The sequence below is a fragment of the Mobula hypostoma genome, chromosome 23 (assembly GCF_963921235.1).
Source record: "Mobula hypostoma chromosome 23, sMobHyp1.1, whole genome shotgun sequence".
NCBI classification, from domain to species: domain Eukaryota; kingdom Metazoa; phylum Chordata; class Chondrichthyes; order Myliobatiformes; family Myliobatidae; genus Mobula; species Mobula hypostoma.
In genome coordinates this window covers 47,951,813-47,972,292 of record NC_086119.1, presented here as the reverse complement: position 1 = coordinate 47,972,292, position 20,480 = coordinate 47,951,813, and the positions used below count along the sequence as shown (strand labels likewise).

At 42.2% G+C, this 20,480-nt stretch overlaps 2 protein-coding genes across 3 annotated transcripts in view; one reads left to right on the top strand and one right to left on the bottom strand.

Annotated features, from left to right (window-relative positions):
• Window positions 1–5,701: 5,701 nt before the first annotated feature.
• On the bottom strand, window positions 5,702–12,227 carry pex12 (peroxisomal biogenesis factor 12). Its single transcript, XM_063031114.1, has 3 exons — window positions 12,089–12,227; window positions 8,558–9,102; window positions 5,702–7,510 (listed from the first exon to the last, which is right to left on the bottom strand). The coding sequence occupies exons 1-3, from the start codon at window positions 12,215–12,217 to the stop codon at window positions 7,114–7,116; spliced, it is 1,071 nt and encodes a 356-aa protein (XP_062887184.1). The 5' UTR covers window positions 12,218–12,227; the 3' UTR covers window positions 5,702–7,113.
• A 2,667-nt stretch (window positions 12,228–14,894) lies between these two features.
• The window catches only part of ap2b1 (adaptor related protein complex 2 subunit beta 1), a 275,766-nt gene continuing 270,180 nt past the window's right edge, over window positions 14,895–20,480 (top strand). For both annotated transcript variants that reach the window (XM_063031461.1, XM_063031460.1), the window contains exon 1: window positions 14,895–15,001. The gene's annotated coding sequence lies outside the window, so the exon portion shown is untranslated. The remainder of the gene's footprint in view (window positions 15,002–20,480) is intronic.

Here is a 20,480-nt window from a genome sequence, read left to right as displayed (position 1 = left end):
GCTCTCTTTTATTTTTTACATACTTGAAAAAACTTTTACTATTCACTTTGATATTGTTTGTTAGCTTGCTTTCATTCTTTTAGTTGCTCTCTGTAGGGGTTTAAAAGCTTTCCATTCCTCTGTCTTCGCATTAAATTTTGCTTCATTGTATGCTTTTTCTTTTGTTTTTACATTAGCTTTGACTTCCCTTGTTAGCCACGGTTGTACTCCTTTTGCCATTTGAGTACTCCTTTGATTTTGGATTACATCTATCCTGTGTCATCCTCATTTTTCCTAGAAACCCAGGCCATTGCTGCTCTGCTGTCATCCCTGCCAGCAGCTCCTTTCAATTTACTTTGGCCATCTCCTCTCTCATACCACTGTAATTTCCTTTACTCCACTGAAATACTGCTACATCAGACTTTACTTTCTCCCTACCAAATTTCAAGTTGAACTCAACCATGTTGTTATCATTGTCTCCTAAGGTTTCTTCTATCTTAAGCTCCCTAATCACCTTCAGTTCATTACATAACACCCAATCCAGTACAGGCAATTCCCTAGTAGGCTCACCGACAAACTGCTCTAAAAAGCCATCTCATCAGCATTCAACAAGCTCACTCTCTTGGGATCCATTTCCAACCTGATTTTCCTATTGACCTGCATGTTGAAATCTCCCGTGACTATCATAACATTTCCCTTTTGACACACCTTTCCCATTTCCCATTGTTATCTGTGTTCCACATCCCAGCTGCTGTTAGGAGGCCTGTATATAACTGCAATTGGGGTCCTTTTACCCTTGCAATATCTTAACTCAACCCATAAGGATTCAGCATCTTCTGATCCTATGTCACATCTTTCTGCTGATTTGATGCCATTCTTTGCCAGCAGAGCCACATTATCCCCTCTGCTGACCTTCCTAATCCTCTGATAAAATGTGTAACTTCAGCTCCCAACTACAACCATCCTTCAGCCATGTTTCAGTGATGGCCGCAACATCATACCCGACAATCTATAAAAGTGCAACAAGATCATCCACCTTATTTCTTATATTCCATGCAGTGAGATATAACACTTTGAGTCCTGCATTTGCTACCCTTTTTGATTCAGCGTCCTTAATGCACTGATACTCACCCTGCTGGCTGCAAATACCGTATGTACGATCACCTGCCTGCCCTTCCTGTCAGTCTGACTGCACACTACCTTTGCTTTTTTACCATCCATTCTATCCTGAGTCCCTTCACTCCAGTTCCCACCTCCCCGCCAAATTAGTTTAAATCCTCTCCAACAGCTCTAACAAACCTGCCCATGAGAATATTAGTCTCCCTCGGGTTCAGGTGCAACCCATCACTTTTGAACAGGTCATACCTTCCCCAGAAGAGATCCTAATGATTCTAGAACCTGAAGCTCTGCCCTCTTCACCAGCTTCTCAGCCATGCATTACTTTGCCAAATCATTTTGTTTCTACCCTCACTGGGCGTGGCACAGGCAGTAATCCAGAAATTACTACCCAGGAGGTCCTGCTTCTCACCTTTTCACCTAGTTCTCTAAATTCTCTTTTCAGGATCTCTTTGTTTTCCCTTCCTATGTCATTGGTATCAATATCTAGCTGCTCTCTCTTCCTTTCCAAAATGTTGTGAATGTGATCCGAGACGTCCCTGACTCTGGCACCTAAGAGGCAACATACCATCCGGGAGTCCCGTTCAAGTACACAGAATCTCCTTTTTGTTCCCCTGACTATTGAGTCCCCTATCATCACCGCTCCTCTCTTCTCCCTCTTTCCCTTCTACATCACTGAACTGTGCTCAGTGCCAGTAACCCAGTCTCTGTGGAAGGACATCCTCCACCATAGTATCCACAGCGGTATACTTATTATTGAGGGAAATGGCCACAGGGGTGCTCTGCACTAACTGCCTATTCACATTTCCATTTCTCCTGACAGTCACCCAGCTACTCTCCTCTGCAACTTTGGGGTGACTACTTCTTTGTAACGCTGATTGATTATCGCCTCATTCTCCCTACAAGCCGAAGGTCATTCAGCTGCTGCTCCAGATCCCTAACACAGTCTTCAAGGAGCTGCAGCCGGATGCACTTCACGCAGATGCAGTTCCCTGGAAGACTCTGGGTCTCCTAAGACTCCAACGTCCAGAATGAAGGCCACACAACACCCATTTACTACACGAGGAACAGTAAGAGGAAAAAAGGAACCTTGACAGAAGCTTACCCAGAGTCAACACCTCTTTCAAACCGTAGCCTCTATTGAGCCAAAGACTGATACTCCTACTCCCAAGAATGGCCACTCGCGCCCCCCCCCCGTCCCTGCTGTACTTTTAAACAACCATCGCTGACCTGCAGGAAACCTCGTTGCTGTGGCCTGCTCCTGCCGCTGATTGGACCATTGGAATAAGCCTGAATGCCCACGAAGCTCTCCTTTTAAACAAGCATCGCCGACCTTTGAGAAACTTCATCGCGGTGGCCTGTTCCTGCCACTGATTGGGCCGTCAGATTGATCACTGACAGCTACAATTACATGAGGTATGATTCCCACCATTGGAATATGGTGAGCCAATAGGCTGGTCCTGGACTTATTTCCTGGCATAATTTACATATTACTATTTAACTATTTATGGTTTTATTACTATTTATTATTTATGGTGCAACTGTAATGAAAACCAATTTCCCCCGGGATCAATAAAGTATGACTGTGACTAATATTCCCTTCTTTATGTTCGTAGACTACAGACTTACTATGGCACCTTGATGCCATACTTGGATAAAGGCTACAGATTGCTGAGGTCTCCTTGACACAACACTTAGTTGAAAGTTGCATCGCTATCAGGGACTGTCACTCTCATCTCATTTCTGGAATTTATCTCTCAGCACCATGTTTAGACCAAGGCTATCATGAAATCTAGAGCAAAATGGACAGCGGTGAGACTAGCAGAGATCTATCTGCATGATAGCAGTATGACATAAAATGGAGTCATAGAGTTAGAGTAATAGAACACTACAGCACAGAATCTTCCATTACTTTTCCAGCCAATGAGAGGAGACTAATTGTGAAATAATTTGGCCCATCTTCCGTGAATATAAATACCCAAGCAATTTTTTTTACAGTTTATTGGCTACCTATGTTCTAACTGTACTTGGAGTTAGAATGTTGGTGCAACTAATTGTGGAACATAAATGTTGAGTCATCTAGGCCTTTGTCCAGCCTCTCTGGCTTCGTTGTCCTCTGTGCTTTCAGCTATGACTTGATATTGCATGGAGTGAATGTAATTGGCCTGAGTAATACTTCGAGAGTTTCATGATGGATTGTTCACTCAGCACTCATGTCTGAATATAATTCTGCATACTTCAGTCATGTTCTTGGAGGTTTGTTTTTTAATTAGCTGTTTAATTGTCCATCACCATCCTCCACTGGAGGGACTGCAAAAATTTGATCTTGTCTTTTCTCGTAATTTGCTCTATCAAGTGCATGTTTTTTTTTAACTGTTTAACAAAGAACTTTATACCTCTAACAGCTTGGCATTTGATTTTTTTTTAGCTCTACATGGTGCTTTTCTCACAACCTGTCTGTATTTGCCTTTGAACGAATTTTGTTAACTTGGTATAGTGAAGAATGTGTCTGCCTGCCATGGGATCCACATTTGACCTGATGATGTAAGACATAATGGGGTAAGGAGTCAACTTTGAAAACTACCAGGGCCACCATCTCCAGCTGTATGCCACCAAACCTCCAGTGGTTTGTCTTATCACTGAGAAAGAAGGTTACCAGATTATGTAAGGCTAAAACTAATGATTAACTGATGACAGTATCTTACTTTTTCATTTTTCAGATTTATTTATTCTAACCATGCTGGGTGGATTCTTTTTGTTTGGGTTTAAGGCTTCGATACAGAAAAGTCAGTAGTTGTTTGTTCACAGTTTATTAAAATGTTCACTAATTTTAAAAATGCATTCAAAATATTACTAACAATTTATCTCCATATTGTGTTGGGACCCAAATGTACACCTAACCCTTTACAATATACCTTTCTAGAACTACAGTACTATTTCAAAGCCCCATATAATGAAAATACATCTTTATGGCAAAGTGATAAAGACCTAATTTATGCAACACATCGTTCAGCATGGTTGTCTTTGCCCTGAGATACTGCAATAACAAAGGCTTCAACGCCAATGCATTATCGAACAACACTCCAGGTCACCTAGAGAATTTCAACTCACAGTGCCTCACTACCTAAAGATGTCACATTCCTGTTGCTAAACAACTTCCTTCCATGGACAAATGTATTACTGCTGCTTAAATATTACCTTTTTGACACCTGGTGAAAGCTAAGCATGGGCAGCAAGAATTGATGAAAGACTTCTGGAAGCCTTATGACATCATTAATATGAGTGAGTCCTGGCAGAAATACTGTCAGCAACATGAGTTATTTATTCAGTAAATATAAACAGAACTGCCATGTATGGTGTGTCTAGACAGGGGTAGCACCTCTGGTGAACGAGCTTGTTATGTCCATTCTGGGGCAGCTCACTCACCTTTGGTCCCCAGTAGACACACAGCTCTCACCACAAACAAGAGAAAATCTGCAGATGCTGGAAATCCCAGCAACACACACAAAATGCTGGAGGAACTCAGCAGGCTAGTCAGCATCTATGGATAAAAATGTCCGTCGAAGGGTTTCAGCCTGAAACATCAATTGTACTTTTTTCCATAGATGCTGCCTGACCTGCTGAGTTCCTCCAATATTTTGTGTGTAACACAGCTCCCACCTGTGGCTCCAAGTTGCTGTTTGCATTCAACAGTGGCCACAGCCTGGTCTACCACTTTGACAGGTAGGCTAAACCAAGTGAGAGTAGCCAGTGAGACAGGAACATGTCTGTCCTGGCATGTGAAGGCAGCTCCAGCGGACTGGGCAAATTAGATCAACAGTGAGATCCAACAACCAGGGAGGCAGTTCTGCAATGCTTCATGGAGAGTGAAGAGCATGACAAGGCACAGAAGCAGTCTTGGTCATCCACTGCAACTAAGGAAGACCCCAGTATGTGACAACTACTTGTACCACTGGACCCGGACTTCCGAGGTCGAAAGAGTGGAAATGTCCCACTGCAGCCACCTTTCCGCTTTTAAAAAACACTCGCGCACAGGTCTCCTATCATTGTTGGACATGATGGACAACCATTGTGACTAGAAATATTAACACACTTGTTGGTTTTGAGGAAGAAATTTCACGATGAATATTGACCAGATGGTCAACTTGATATGCATAATATGCAGGAGCTTATCGTTTGCAGTTTCAGAAGTTAGCTCAATGATTTGGAGATGAAGAAGCAGAAAGCACTACAACAGATACATCATCATCTGAGAGAACCATTATATGACCAAGTTTCTTTCTAATTTAACCAAAATCATGGATATAATAGCCACTTTCTCAGAGAAGTGATCTGGATTGGTATCACAACAGTGCCATCAAATAAACTGCTCTATGAAGTCTCATTTGCTTTCAGCAGATGCTTCAGGAGAGGAAGATGATGGCAAGACAAACAGCCACCGTTACTTTCTTCAAATCACCAATTTCACAAGGGCAGGTGTTGCCAGGTCAAACCAGCAATTCTGATTCTCCCTGTAAGCAGCTCCTACATCTTGATTTCAACTGATGACAGATTGGAGGAGAAAGAGTGCGATAGTGTAACAGAAGACATGGGCAACTTAGCACTTGCCCTGACAGCAGTCACAAGTAGTTTAATTCTGTTTTTACGTTACTGGTTTATTTATCAATCATATTTTATCAGCTTATTTTATAATATACTTTTTAATCATGTATAACTTTGCAAAATATTATTAAACCACCAAATTTTAACAAAATCTAATGAGTATACAACCTGATAGCAGACGTTTGCAATTATCCTAACATATTATTGCATAATTATTTCCAAAATTAAACTTAATTTAACATGATGTCTGAGAAGGCAACACTTCAAAATATGAGGTAGTACTGTACTCATATAAAGTAGATAAGTAAAGCTTGATTTAATCCAGGCGAAGCAAAATCTTACATTTTAGGAGCATTTCCTGCCATGTAAAAATGTGACTTTTTGCTCAACTGATACATTCCCTTGATCTTCTGATTAACTTCTAAATCATGTATTAAAAATTCAGTAATGTTATTCAAAAACTCAATTAATATGAATTTGAAGAAGTATGACAAGTAGTTCTCATTTTCTCCTGTCAGTGTGCAGAATATCCTTTAACTGGCTTCAAGATGAAGTTAATTAACCTCATCTCCTACCAGCCACCACATCCCATCACCACTGCTTCTCCAAAAGCAGAGCAGAGCTCGGGAGTCTGATTTCTGGTCCAGGCTGCTTTAGCTAACCCAACCTGGGATGGTAAAGGGGCTTCTGCAAGCGGTATTTGCAGCCAGGTCTAATGATCATGAGTTAGTAGAGCTGTAGCCCTGCAGCTCTACTGAAACAGGCACGATCCTGATCTCTAGTGTTGGCTGTATGACCTTGCACCAGATGTAGGCTTCTTCCTAATGCTCTGCCACAGCAAATTGCCCCTGTGTGTAGGTGAGTGGTAGAATTTACAGGGATTGATGGGTATGTAGGGAGAGGGGCAATAAAATGAGCACCTGATGGTTGGCACAGACTCACTGGACGGAAGGATATGTTTCCATGCTGTAGGACTCTATGATCATCTGTAACTTGCTAAAAAAAGTTGCATAGGGGTGGGCATTAGTGCATTTGACATTGGGGATCAATATGCTCTCCATCCTCATAAGTGAATGCTCACCTGGGCGGAAAGTAACAGAAGTCAACAACTTTAAGGAGAACAGAACAAGCTGGGAAAAGCAAAGCGATTAACAATTACAGTGGCACAACTGATACTGGCCGCAGGGACTTCAGCAGAAACTTGCACAATACAGTTCACCAAATCAAACAATAATTCACCAGTCCTGATGCAGAATTGTGACCTGCAACATTGACAGTTCTCTTCCTCCTTCAGATGCAGCTGGACCTGCTGAACTCCTCCAGCAGTTTATTGCCAACAATTCAGATAGCCACTAGAGTGCACTTAAAGAGTACACTTCCAATGAGCCAATGGTTTAATCGATGGATCTGTTGTCTTCATGCTTCTGGAGAGTAGAGCTTTACAAGATGCTGCAGTTCAGAAGGATAGCCTGTTGCAGGACATCGCTGCTGGCGTTTTACGTAGTTGTAAATACATCGATAACAGTAGACATACCCAGAGGTTGCCAAAGCCGTATCATTAATCCGGGCTTTGTTGCATATAGGACATATAGTCTTCAGCTTGGGCAAAGCATCATTTGTCAACCTATCAAAGTGCACTGGTGGGGGAGGAGTTGGGAGGGAGGAAAGGGATTTAATTGTGTCCTGATTTTCAGATGAATACCACCATTCAAGAAACTGCAAGAAGAAGATGCCCACTGATACACCAGTTGAAAGAGAGACAGCAGCACCACTCAGGGCATTACCAAAGAAGGCAGACAGCTTTCCAAGCACACTGCAAGAGAAAGAAAGAGCAAAGGGGTCAGAATACATGCACAAAATTCAGAGGTTCTGTTTTCCCAATCCATAATGCCCTCAAGGGACTGAACACATGATCACCCCCATAGATTAACACAAATCAATAGTAGAATTGATTTTAAAGTTCTTATTGTTTTAAAGCTCTTAATGGTTTGGAACCAGATACATCACAGAATCATTTTCATTTTATAATCCTGCTCAAGCTCTCAGGACTTCTTTTGTCTCTTAAACTGAAACAATCTTCCTCAAAAGATAATTGGCAGGCCAGCTTTTTTTTAAACTACACTCCTAAACTGTGGAATTCAACACTGCAAAGGATTTAAGTTCAGTTGATACTTTTAAATGACAGCTCAAAACCTATTTATTTAACTTTGCTTTTAACTAACATCTTTTTGTTTTTTTATTTTTTTAATGTCTGCACTTTTTCCCATTGTAAAGCACTTTGAACTACATTCCTCTGTATGAAAAGTGCTCTGTAAATAAGATACTATTATTAAATATAATCACACGTGTGGATCAAATTAGTGCTTTTAATTGGCATTATTCAACACTAGGCTTTTACTCTTAACTTCTAGATGTTTGTTTTTAATCACATTCTATGACTTCTGAATTCTTTGAAGTAAAAAATTCGGAGAGACCTATGTATTTTGTTAAGTCCTTCACTTTGTTGAAAATTTAAAAAACACCTCAAAAGAGATTTCCAAAAACCAAAAGGTTCTCCACATCAGTAACCTCCTTTATAACTTACATTGCTGATATAAAATATAAAATGCTGGAAGCGTTAAGCAGATCAGGCAGCATTTGTGAAGCAATAAAGTACTAATATTTCAGGTCAATAACCATTTACCAGAACTGTAACAAGGCCATCAATCCAATGTGCCAATGGTTCTTTCTCTACAAATGCAGTCTGATCTGTTGAGTATTTCTAGAATTCTCTGCATTTATTTCTGATTTTCAGCTTCTGCATTTGTTTGCTTTTCTACTCAAACCCTCTGACTCTAGTTCTTCAAAACCTTTCCCTTACCTTGTACTGACGGGAGATCTGCTCACAGAAGAGGACCTTTGGTCAAAACTCTGCAAATCCGCATAGGTCAGGTTTCCCAAGCGGACACCAGCCACTCGCAGAAGTGGTGAGTGGAAATGTGTTTTTCCAAAGATGTACAAGAGTCGATAGATGAAGAACCATCCCTCCCATCCCAAGTTCACAAAGGGATATGCTGCAAGGAAAGCCTTGTATAAGCGCTTCCGAGGTGATTCTGGGAGATGAATAGCATAATCGTCTTCCTCTCTCAGCCTGGCAAACAGTCTGTCTAATTTGACTTTTATATATGGAACAGCAACTATCATTAACAGAGACCGCCAATGCTGGGCCCGTGGGAGTCCATGGCTTGCTAGTCTGCACATTCCTCGGCCAATTGGAATTCTTTTCAGACCATAAAAGTTTTCGGAGAAGGAAGCACTAGTTCGAGACAAATAGTGACGCTGAAGCAAGAAGTCCAACAGAGTGTAGATTTCATCAAACCAACGCCAAAGAAAACCATAACGAGCCGGGTTGGATTCCACAAGTACCTGAAAGAACATTACATGACCATGAGATCAGCTGTATTAAAGCTGAGGGTTTTTAGGTAAAGTCAGAAATAGGTCCTTTCTTTTCCTGGATATTTATAGTACATTCACATGGAATTGCGATTGCACAGGAGAAAACTTTCAGAAAACTTAAAAGCTCACTGAAAGGGACAGTGCATTGGGAAAAGCATCAGTTGGAAATACAGAACAGGGTATGAATGGCCATGTTCTGCACTTTAATATTTTATTAATAGATTATACTGATGGAAGTTTTTCTCTACCTTATCTATCAGCCAACTCTTAACATATCTCAACAATATTATTCATAAAGTAATTTTAGCTCCTAGAGATCCACTATAAGCCCAACATTCTAATCTCCTCCTTAAAGATCTGTCCTTTCACATCCATGTTTATACAGCTCTCAGTCTCTCCCCTCCAGAATGTAGAGTTAGCTATGGAATTCCAGTCAACAATTAACTTCAATACCCTTCCACCATAAGATTAATATCTGGAGAAAATGTTCACCCCTCTCAATTTCAATTTTCTGAAGAAATAACACCTGATTCCTCTCCTCATGTATACATCTCCGTCCATTTTGTCTATTGCTGCTTGATATCTGTGACCAAAAAAGCAGATATAGTAAATATTAGATAAAAACAAAAATGATTGAAATACAAAACAGATTAAAGAGCATTTGTGAAAAGAGATTAATGATTCAGTCCACAACTCTCATCAAAACTGAGAAAAAGTGGAAATCAAATGTTTTATTTTTCAGCGAAGGGAGAAGCTTGACTAGAATAATGAGAATAGCTGCAGGATTATGGAAATGAAGAAGGGATGAATGACACAAATGATCCTGTTAGATAAGACGGATTTGAAGGCTTGTTAATCATGACTAATTTGTCAGGAGGAGTTGTAAATGAAAAGAGATAATTGAAAACAGGGGAAGAGAGAAACAATGGTAAAACTCTTGAGAAACAAAGCACTACGGATGCTGGAACTACTGAAGCATTTGGTCAGGCAACATTTGTAGAGAAGAAAACAGAATTAGCACAACTGATTTATGAGCTTTCATCAGAGCTTATGAGTTCTGTTGCTTATGCTTACACTGGGCATTGTTAGAACAGGGTCAGAAACTAGAGACAGGAGTCAGAGTTATTAGGAAGCTGTCACCACACTCTCTCAGGTGACACCATTGCGCATCACTCCACTCGGTATCTCTTGGTTTCCACTTCCTTCCTCTTCTCTGCACCTTGAAAATAGATTTTTAAACTTTTCTTATTCTGATGACTGGTCAACAGCCCAAAACTGTGATTCCATTCCCCTCTCAACAGATGACACTTGACCTGCTAATTTATAACATTTTTAATACTCAATGTCATGCATTCAATGCCATAGGGATGAATGGCATATCCTGTCTCCCAACTCCAACCAAAAAATTTACTATCAGAAACAGATCAAACCTAGAGAGGCACTTATCCTCATCTTTTGTTGACAGGAATCAGGCAACAAGATCAAATTCCTCTCTACTGAAAAACTAGGTTTTTTAATGTACCTCAGTACATGTGACAACAATAAACCAACTTTAAAACTGTTCTTTTATTCTATTTAGAGATACAGCATAGAATAGGCCCTCCCAGCCCTTTGAGCCGTACGGCCCAGCAAACCCTGACGACAATTTAACTCTAACCTAATCACAGGACAATTTACAATGACCAACTAACCTACCCAGTAGATCTTTCGACCTTGGAGGAAACCAGAGGATCCGGATAAAACCCACACATTGCACAGGAAGGACATGTAAGAGACTCCTTACAGAGGATGCTGGAATTGAACTCTGAACTCTAATGCCCTGAGCTATATTAGTGCATGCTAACTGCTACACTACCATACAAGACCTGACACCCCCCCCCACCCACAAACACTCTCATTTTTGGCTCAAATGTTATTTGACTATTTTAGTTATCCATGACCCATTTCTTTTGTTGTAGAGTGATTTATTGGTAACCAAGAGCAATTCCTACCTTGCAAGTTAGCATCTTGTGATCTCTGTAATAAAATGCTGTTTTTGAGTGCATCACAACCAGTAACACCGGATTAAAAATGGGACTATATAACCCCTCAAGCCTAGTCTTCTATCCAAAAGTTCAGGTGGGAATCCTAAATTCCACCCGATCCTAATATCTTTCAATTGTTCGGAGTTCGAATTCACTTATAAATAGACTTTTGTGTTCTGGGGTACAAATTCCAAGCTACTGCAAAGTAATTTTTCAGCTGACTGCTAAATATCCATTCCTTTTGTTGAGGACAATCAGAACGTATTTAGTTTCAAAAATGTAGAGAAACTAACATAAATGAAGTAATTAAAAGAATTTAAATACAGATGTGCTATGCTTTCTATTTATTCAAATAGGGTCCTCGTTCTTGCATTACCCCAACCTCAATATTCTGCCATCCAACCCACACTTCTCCTAACCCTCTCCTCTACCCTCAGATAGACATCCCCCACTCTGTCTCACAATCACCTTCACACAGACCTCCCACTCAGTCCTACAGCATTCTTTGCTTCACCTAGACTTTTCATTGACCTGACCTCGAGACCATTCCTCTCCCCGTCAAGCAGTCTCTCTGCCTGCCTCCTGCCTTTTCCTACACTCCTTTCATCTTCCCCTCTCCCTTACTATCCTCCATCCACCTCTTTTCCTGTCATAACCCCTTTGCTCTTATCAATCTGCATCTTTCCCCGAGCTTCCATCCACTCTGTCTGCCCATCAGCTCCCACAACCCACACCGCATCCCCACATCCCAATTTACTGTCTCATTCCCTCCCTCCCTCCACCTATCCTAACCTCTGCTTTCCCCCATTCCCAACCTCTGTTCTCCGCCATTCCCCACCCCCGTCCCTGTAACTGCGGACTGCTTTGTCTAGGATCCGGTTTCTGTTCCGGCCGGGGCACGGGGTCAGCAGCCTGACGCCCTGGTATCTCACCTTGCACAAGTGATGTACCGCCGGTCTAACGGCCGACATCAACGTATCTTGAGCCACTACTTCGAAGATGGATAGTCGGCCGGAGCTTGCCGACAGTCCAGCTGTCAAATGGGCTCCATGCTCCGCCATGGCTGCCAGTCCTCAGCCCGAACGCGCATGCGCGCCAGGGCCGGCCGTTTGTAAATCCCGGCTCACTGGATCGCAAACATGAACCGGTATCTAACGGAACCTGGATATGGAACGGATTCTATTGAAACGGGATCGTCATCCGAATTTCTACGGAACTGGATCACGGAATGGATTCTACTCGGAGGCACATCCCAGCCGCTGCCCGTTACCACTCTTTCCTCCTCCATCTGTTCATCTCCCCGTCATCACCCAGACCCACTTATAAATTCCTCGCCGTCATCCCTTACGTTTGCTTCTCTGTACTAGTTATCTCCCGTCTATCTTTCCATTTCCGGCGCAGATGCTGCTTGACCTGCTGAGTTCGTTCAGCAGTTTATTTTGCATGGCTCCAGCTTTCAGCATGAGTAGTCTCTTATATCTCCTACTTTAAGTTGCAAGTTTGAACGTAAGATTTTGCAATGAACAGCAGCTTTGACTGTTTTTTTTCCACTGTGAGTCCACACTAAAACGTGCCCTGTAAGGCACAATTAAATATAAACAAGATTTCAATACGAGGTTTAATTCTTTAGCTGAACAATACACTGTATTTTCTTATTCTCCTTGGGTTCCTTTGTAGCTTTGAGGCATTTCTAATAGATCTGTATCACAGTAATCTAGTTTTCACACTTTTTTTAAAACAAGACTTCTTACCTTGTGTGATATTTGTCAGTATGCTATATGCTTACGGCCCAACCTCCATCAAGAGGATTGCTTTCTTATACTTGAATACTCTGACATCACCTTCTCTTTCAACTTCTAGGATGTCGCTAGGTTTAAAGAATAAAGTTATTTGTTCAATATGACAGTTGACTGGTTTTTGAGCTCAGCAATACATGTTGAGGCTCCCAATGCAACCAATCTCCCTACTGTTAAATAGTGATAATAACTAAACTTGATAGTCCAGTGATAACTCCTCACCGTTATGCACACCATCGTGGCTTGTAGTTCTCTAAACAGAAGCCTGCAACACATGAAATCCAATTTGAAAATAAGCATGATCATCAAATTTACTTAAAGTGTGGTGAGCTAGAATCATCAGTATCATAATTTATTTGTGAGGTAGCACTCCGATACTGTTTACAGTTCAGGATGGTAACTGCTTCTTCAGAAAGGCCCACCTGGTGGACACCTTGATTGACTCCTCCAGAGATCTTGCAGCCACCATCAAAGGCCTACCATTGGAATTTGGAGCCTATATCAGGGCAGACCACAAAGATGAACATGATTGCAACTTACCACTTCCCTCCCCTCCAATCTCGCGGTCTTCTTTGCTCAATACGCCATGTTCTTCTGTTTTGTGGCATAGCTTAAGAACATAAGAAACAGGAGCAGAATAGATCAGATGGCTCTTCAGCCCGTTCTGCTTGTCAATGAGACCATGTCTGATCTAAGTCTGGTCTCAGCTACACTTTCCTGGTACTTCCCCAGAACCCTCCACTCTCTTCTGGATTAAGCATCTTTCCTTCATGCCCCTCAATATAATCAGTAACTTGGCTTCCAAATTACTTTGGAGAAGAAAATTCCATTTACACAAACCTTTGAGAAGAGATTCCTCCTCTCAACTGAAGACTTAGATGTATTCATGAGGCAAGTAAGACAGTCCTTATTTGATTTTATGTATTCCTTCACTACTTTGAGTCTTTTGAAAGGAAGTCACTTTTGTTGATTTTTTTGTCTAAACACCCCATTAGCCATATAACAATTACAACACGGAAACAGGCCATCTCAGCCCTTCTAGTCCGTGCCAAACTCTTACTCTCACCTAGTCCCACCGCCCTGCACTCAGCCCATAACCCTCCATTCCTTTCCTGTCCATATAGCTATCCAATTTAACTTTAAATGACGACATCGAACCTGCCTCAACCACTTCTGCTGGAAGCTCGTTCCACACAGCTACCACTCTCTGAGTAAAGAAGTTCCCCCTCATGTTACCCCTAAACTTTTGCCCTTTAACTCTTAACTCATGTCCTCTTGTTTGCATCTCCCCCACTCTCAACGGAAAAAGTCTAGCCACGTCAACTCTATCTATCCCCCTCATAATTTTAAATACCTCTATCAAGTTCCCCCTCAACCTTCTACGCTCCAAAGAATAAAGACCCAACTTGTTCAATCTTTCCCATTGTCTCAAGTGAATTCAAAGAACTAAAAAGATGGCAGTGTTAACAACAGTAAGACAATGAAATAATTGTGAATTCTGATGCAGTCAGTTGTGTGGTGGGGGGGGTGTGTTCTGATGGATGTGCAGGAAGGCAAATTATGCTGGTGCTGAAGGGTTGCTACCAGAGCTCTAAGAAGGGTGCTGGAATTTACTGACGGTGCAAGACGTGATTCTGGAGGGGTGTGTGTGGTGGGGGTGGGGGAGGTAAGAGTGGGCTGCAGGAAAGCTGCTACAGGAAAAAAGTTGGTGTTGGAAGCACAAGGGGACTGACTGACCAGAGGGACAGTGACACACGCAAACCACTTGGATTTGTTGGAAGGGCCGGCTACTTGAGGTATAGGAATGTTGCCGGTGATGCATTTAGGTAGGCTGGAGGCACAGGACAGCTTCTGGAGGTGAGGTCGTTTCAGGCGGTGGAGCTGCCTGGAGACGGGAGGCTGGCAACTGTGCTCCAGCGCCGGTCCCTCCCACTCTGCCGTCACCCACTTCCGGCTCTGCCTCCCGGGGGACCGCTTTGCCCGGTACACACGCAGCTTCTCGCCGGCTTCGGCGCCGTCCTGTGCCCCGATCGGATCTCGCTCCTGCAGGTTGGTGTCATGTTTTCCCCCCGAACCTCGTCGTCCTCTGCGGCTCGGAGCCGGGGTTTCGGGCCCGGACGCCACGCTCTTTCCTGCCGGGCTCCGCCCAGCCTCTGGCCGGTTCCCCGTTGTCTCCTGCGTGGATCTTCTTTCTGACTCTCAGCGATATCGGCACAGTCGGCGCGGCCTCCGCCCTGGGCCACCGTGCCAGCTTCACCCCCGCTCCGCCTTCTCAGCGAGCAGCGGCTCGTAGGTTGAATTAAACAGCCTGCATGTCCGAATGGTGTTGCCGCCACCATTTCTGGGTTGTGGGAGGTCTCTTTGCCCCATCCCTGGCTGCAGACAGGACAGGGCGATGGGTGGGTGCAGGAATTATCCAGGTCACCCTCAGGACTGAAGGAAGTTTGAGTGCCTGATGCCCTGTCGGGTGCATATGTGATAATGGTGCAGTTTCCTGGGTGGATTGCCTGTTACAGTGGCTGCTGAGGGTCTTCAATTGTTGAAGCCCATGTGGAGGTGTGGTGACTGAGCAGTAAAAGGGGCATGAACTATTGCTGAACAGAGTTGATATTGATGATCTGAAGGTAAGAATTGCTCTTTGTTTCCTGGGTTGTTTTGGTAGAGCTGACTTACTATAAGATTATTTCATAATTAAAGAGATTAAGTACTTCTGCTTTGGCTTGAACTAATCAGCCCCACACCCACTGTATTCTGCCAAAATGTCTTCATGGTTAAAAACACAGTGAAACCCCAGATTGAATTCCAAATCTGTGACACTAATTGATCCCAGAAGAAGTATGAATGGGTTAGTTGGATTGTTTGGCCATTGTGGATGGGTAGAAGGGAAATAATTTTTATATTAACAATTGGATTAACATTTGAACAGCTCAGAATGTTGGAATGGTCACCTGGGCAATATGCTTGGAAAATAGTGTTCAGCAAGGGATGTCACCTTCAGGAGTCTCATCAATAACATGAGAGTGTGCGTTTAAAGTTGCGGGATGTCTAAAATACCAGCACAAGACTGGCTTTGAAGCTGAATGATAAGTGGATGCAACATTATATTCTGCTCAACCCTAGAGAGGTGATTACTCTGCAGAGAAAGTTGTTGATGTTAGAACTGTTGATGTTGATAGGAGCATCTGGCAGTAAGTTGAGATTGGCCTGATATTCTATTAATAGTATAATAGAATATTTTATTGATACCAATATGCTAATAAAGTTGACATTTATGTTGGCTTGCAGATAATTCAATTGTCCCAAGGTACTTCGGTGCAAGTGCAAAAAGAAGCATTATAAATAAGAATTACGGAAACATTTTGCACTTATTTGTTTCACTTTTTATTTCCTTATTTTAATTCCTTTGTTACTGCTTCATCCCTTGCTGTGATATGCTTGCACTGGTAAGAGCTATCAAAGGATCAGTTCATGTTTAAGTCGTGAGACCAAAAATATTGGCTCTGTTATCATTTCTGTGTGTTTTCATTTAAAACATTATCTTACAGGTTTTACTATATTTGTGTAAGCAGTTCTGCATTGATTGCAATATGTTTGGTCTATTGGAGTTACTGAGTATTTACAGTTAGATTTTGTATGCTGTGGATGGAAAGGTTAGTATTTGTGCGATCTAAAAGTCTGTTTGAATTTTGAAGGTTAGGATTCAACCATGTTTGGTGAGCCAAAGGTCATGGAAGGAAGATGGCGATTTTTTAAATAACTTTCCTGATGTAGTTTCATGGTCACCATTACAAGCCATAGGCTTTTATGCCGGATTTGTTTGTTCAATTACTTAAATTTAAATTACACAACTTTCAGATACAGTTTGAATTCTTGTTTCTGGTTCACTAACCCAGAGCTCTAGTTGCTAGTTCAGTAGCTCGACCATGAGGCTACTGTATCGCTAAGTATCTTTAACATAGGGAGGAAATGTTTTTTTTACCTCCTCTCCCTTCAGAAACCTGTAAATGGGACTACTTCCTGCTTTGTGTTGAATTCTGATTTCTCCCTAAAGATGTAGGACTGGAGTAGTCTGGCTGTTAGATGGCTGGACTAGCCATCAGAGTTCTGGACTACTGAACTGGAGGCATGAGCTCAGTTCCCAGCATGGCAGGTGAGGAGTTTAGATTCAAATTATTAAGTAAATCTAAATTGGGTAAAGGTAGTTTGTTTCAATAATGATAATCAAGAAAGTGGCTTGTGGTAAAAACCAACCTGGTTCCCTAAAGTCCTTTGTGGAAGGAAATCTGCTGTCTTCACCTGATTTGCCCAATTTGTGACTCTAAAACTACCAATGTTGACACTTTAACTACCTCCTCTGTTCAGGGGCATTTAAGCGGTTGGTTGGTTGGCATCCGTCTGTCTCGAGGGACAATGGGTGATGATGATCATCATCTCAAGCCTGGGCAGAAGGTATGGAGATCCTGAGATGCCCAGTCGTCAAGATCCCCCTCTCGGCCTTACCGGTGTGCTCCAAAGAAAAGCTTATGAAGCAATACCTTTGGGTCCAGCTTAGCTGCAGGAGCTGCCGGAACGATGTTCAAGGATGTCCAGCCGCCTTGGGGACTCCACTCCTGATTTGCTGTCTGGGTTTACTACCGCAGCCTTGGTCTCTCCCGAGGCTGCCCGCAAGGCAGTGGGGTTATTTACCCATAGCTGGGGATTGTGTCCACACACCAGTGGGCCTGCATCCTATGTGTGCAGGGGCCAGACCTCCCTCCCATCCTCTGTAGTTCACCCTGAGTCTGGAGGGAGCTCAGAAGTTCAGTGCCAGCAAGGAAGCACAGCATGAGGCTTGCTGTTGGAGAGGCTAGGTACTGGCAGGGAGAGACTTAAACATTCAGCTCTCCTTTTTACAAGACTGCTAGCCAGCGGTGGAAGCTGAAAGCGAGAGTGGCAAGCGCTACCCACTACACTGCCACACTAGACACATCACAACAATCATTTTGACCACAGTGGCATTTAGATGTGGACAATAAATCTGACGTGACCAGCAATGGCCACTTCCAGTGAGTAATTGAACAAACAGAAAAGCTGCTGAGGATATAATGACCTCCATTTTGCTGATAAGAGGCATGTTAGAGGGTGTAGTTAACCTCTTTCTGGATGCAGTGGAGTACGAACATGGGTCCTAGCAGGAGTAGTTTCTGGTACTAGGAAATAATGCTCCTTAAAGAGTCTGCATTCTAGACCATATAGGTACTTCGATCAGAGATACCTCATGAGAGAATAAATTTGCACTATGCTGAATTGTATGTAAATCCAGAGGTAGTTATAGTGGGCCTCTTACTCTACATGTGTCAGTAGTAAATAATGAACTGGTAGTAGGCATGAAGGTTGCTGAGCTAAGGCCAGAGATAGGCAAGGCGATCTACGGAACAAAATGAGGAATATCCCTATCCATTCAGCTTTCAGTTTTTACCATATCCTGAAAATCAAAGCTCATAATAGTAAACCAACAGAATGACATTAGTATTTACATGTATTAGGACAATTGAGTAGGTAGATTGCAACCTCTCCAACAAAGTGAGCCTTGAAAAATCCTCTGTGTTCTCATTAGGATTTATCTAGTCTGAAGGAAATTGGTGTCACAGAGTAGTAGGTAGAACAGTTGCATTAGACCGAAGATCAAGGCAGATTCAAGGAACGGACATGAAGCAGGAAGAGGTGGGTAAGTACAGCATGATAATTACACAAATGAACATTCACTTTTCCTTTTGGTCCATGCACAGTCTCACTTGAGCATGTGTGACATTTAGACCAAAAACTAAACTGCTGAAGGAACCCAATGGGGTCCTGATGCAGGATCTGAACCCAAATCTTTTTATCTCCAAGATCACAGATAATATTACAGTTACAGTTTGGCATCAGGAGTTCCAGTTTATTATGGGACTTGGTTGTACTCGAGATTCTGAAGTTGAGATAGATTCAAAATTTAAAAGACTTCACTTGAGTTGTGTCTTACCCTTGAAGGATAACTCTGTTCAGTATGTTTAGTTCTTGCTTTGTCTTTGAAATGTATTTTGTCAACCTCTGATTGAAAGGCCACATCCATTCTATTGTCATTGTCTGCAGCCACTCCAGTACTACGTGTCTGTTCTGTTCCAAGATAAATGCAAATGTTGGTCTGCTGTCTCCTACAATCACCAGCTGTAGTGCACTTTGGAGCTTCTATACTTTCTTTTTTTAACACAATCCTTGCGCTAATACTGGTAAACTTTGTATTGCATTTGTATTGCAACACTATGTATTGTATTTCTGCCTCTTTGTCCTCCCCGAATAGAAACGGCAATCTCTTATAATATTTACTAACCCTTATAACTTTAAAAAACAATCTAGTTTGATTTAATTATTACTAATGTAGAGAAAAATACCTTTTATTGAAAACACTGCTTTGCTAGCTGGTTTATCAATTTCCTTCAATTGTAGGATCTGTTACCTTTATCCAAAGTAATACAACAAGGAGCTGGGCAGTTTTGACCATCAACCACCCATTTAAACTATTCTTCTATTAAACTCATTTTTATTCTCCACTATGTTCACCTGGTCACCTATCTAGAAGAAAGGTATTAATAAGGTTGAACAAATACAGGGAAAATTTACAAGGATGTCCGGATTTGAGGACCTGAGTTTAGAGGAAGTTTGAATAGGTTAGGACTTTTTTCCTTTGAAGTATAAATAGAGGTATACAAAATTATGAGGATATAGATAGGGCAAATGCAAGCAGGGTTATTCCATGGAGGTTGAGTGCGACTAGAACTAGAGGTCATAGGTTAAGGGTGAAAGATGAAATATTTAAGGGGTGCCTGAGGGTTTGCTGCTTCACTCAGAGGATGGAGTGTATGGAACGATCTGCCAGTTGAGTTGGTGGATGCAGGTTCAATGGCAATATTTAAGAGAAGGGATGGCATGGTAGTGTAATGGTTTACAGTGCCAGTGATCACTGATTGAGGTTAAATTCCTGCCTCCCCTGTAAAGAGTTTGTACATTCTCCCTGTAACCACATGAGTTTCATCCCACATTTCAAAAGACGTATGGGTTAGGGTTAGCAAGTCGTGGACATGCTATGTTGGCACTGGAAGAGTAGCAAAACTTGTGGGCTGCCTCCAGCACATCTTTGGACTGTGTTGGTCATTGCTGCAAGTAGTACGTTTCAGTGTGCTTCAGTGTTTTGATATACATGTGACAAATAATGTCAAAGATTGTTAATCTTTGAGTTTGGACAAGTATATGAATGGAGGGCTATTGAGGGTGATGGTTCAGGTTCACGTTGATGGGACTAGGTGGACTGGAAGGGCCTGATTTTCTGCTGTACTACACTGACTATATGTTCTCATGAACTTTCCCCAGATTTTACAGTAAAATTCACTTACCCACTAAGTGCAAAACATAGAGATCAATTAACCTAGCAATCTTTATGCCTTTGGGATGTGGGAGGAAACCAGAGTAACAGGGAGAAGTGCGATAACGCCTGAGGTCAGATTGAACTATG

Bases quoted from the DNA above. Each gene is read 5' to 3' on its own strand.
- pex12 (XM_063031114.1), bottom strand. From the start codon at position 12,217: ATGGCGGAGCATGGAGCCCATTTGACAGCTGGACTGTCGGCAAGCTCC. The intron at 9,103-12,088 runs GTGAGATACCAG...ATGTTCTTTCAG, and splicing joins CGGTACATCACTTGTGCAAG to GTACTTGTGGAATCCAACCC. The intron at 7,511-8,557 runs GTAAGGGAAAGG...TTTCTCTTGCAG, and splicing joins AGATCTCCCGTCAGTACAAG to TGTGCTTGGAAAGCTGTCTG.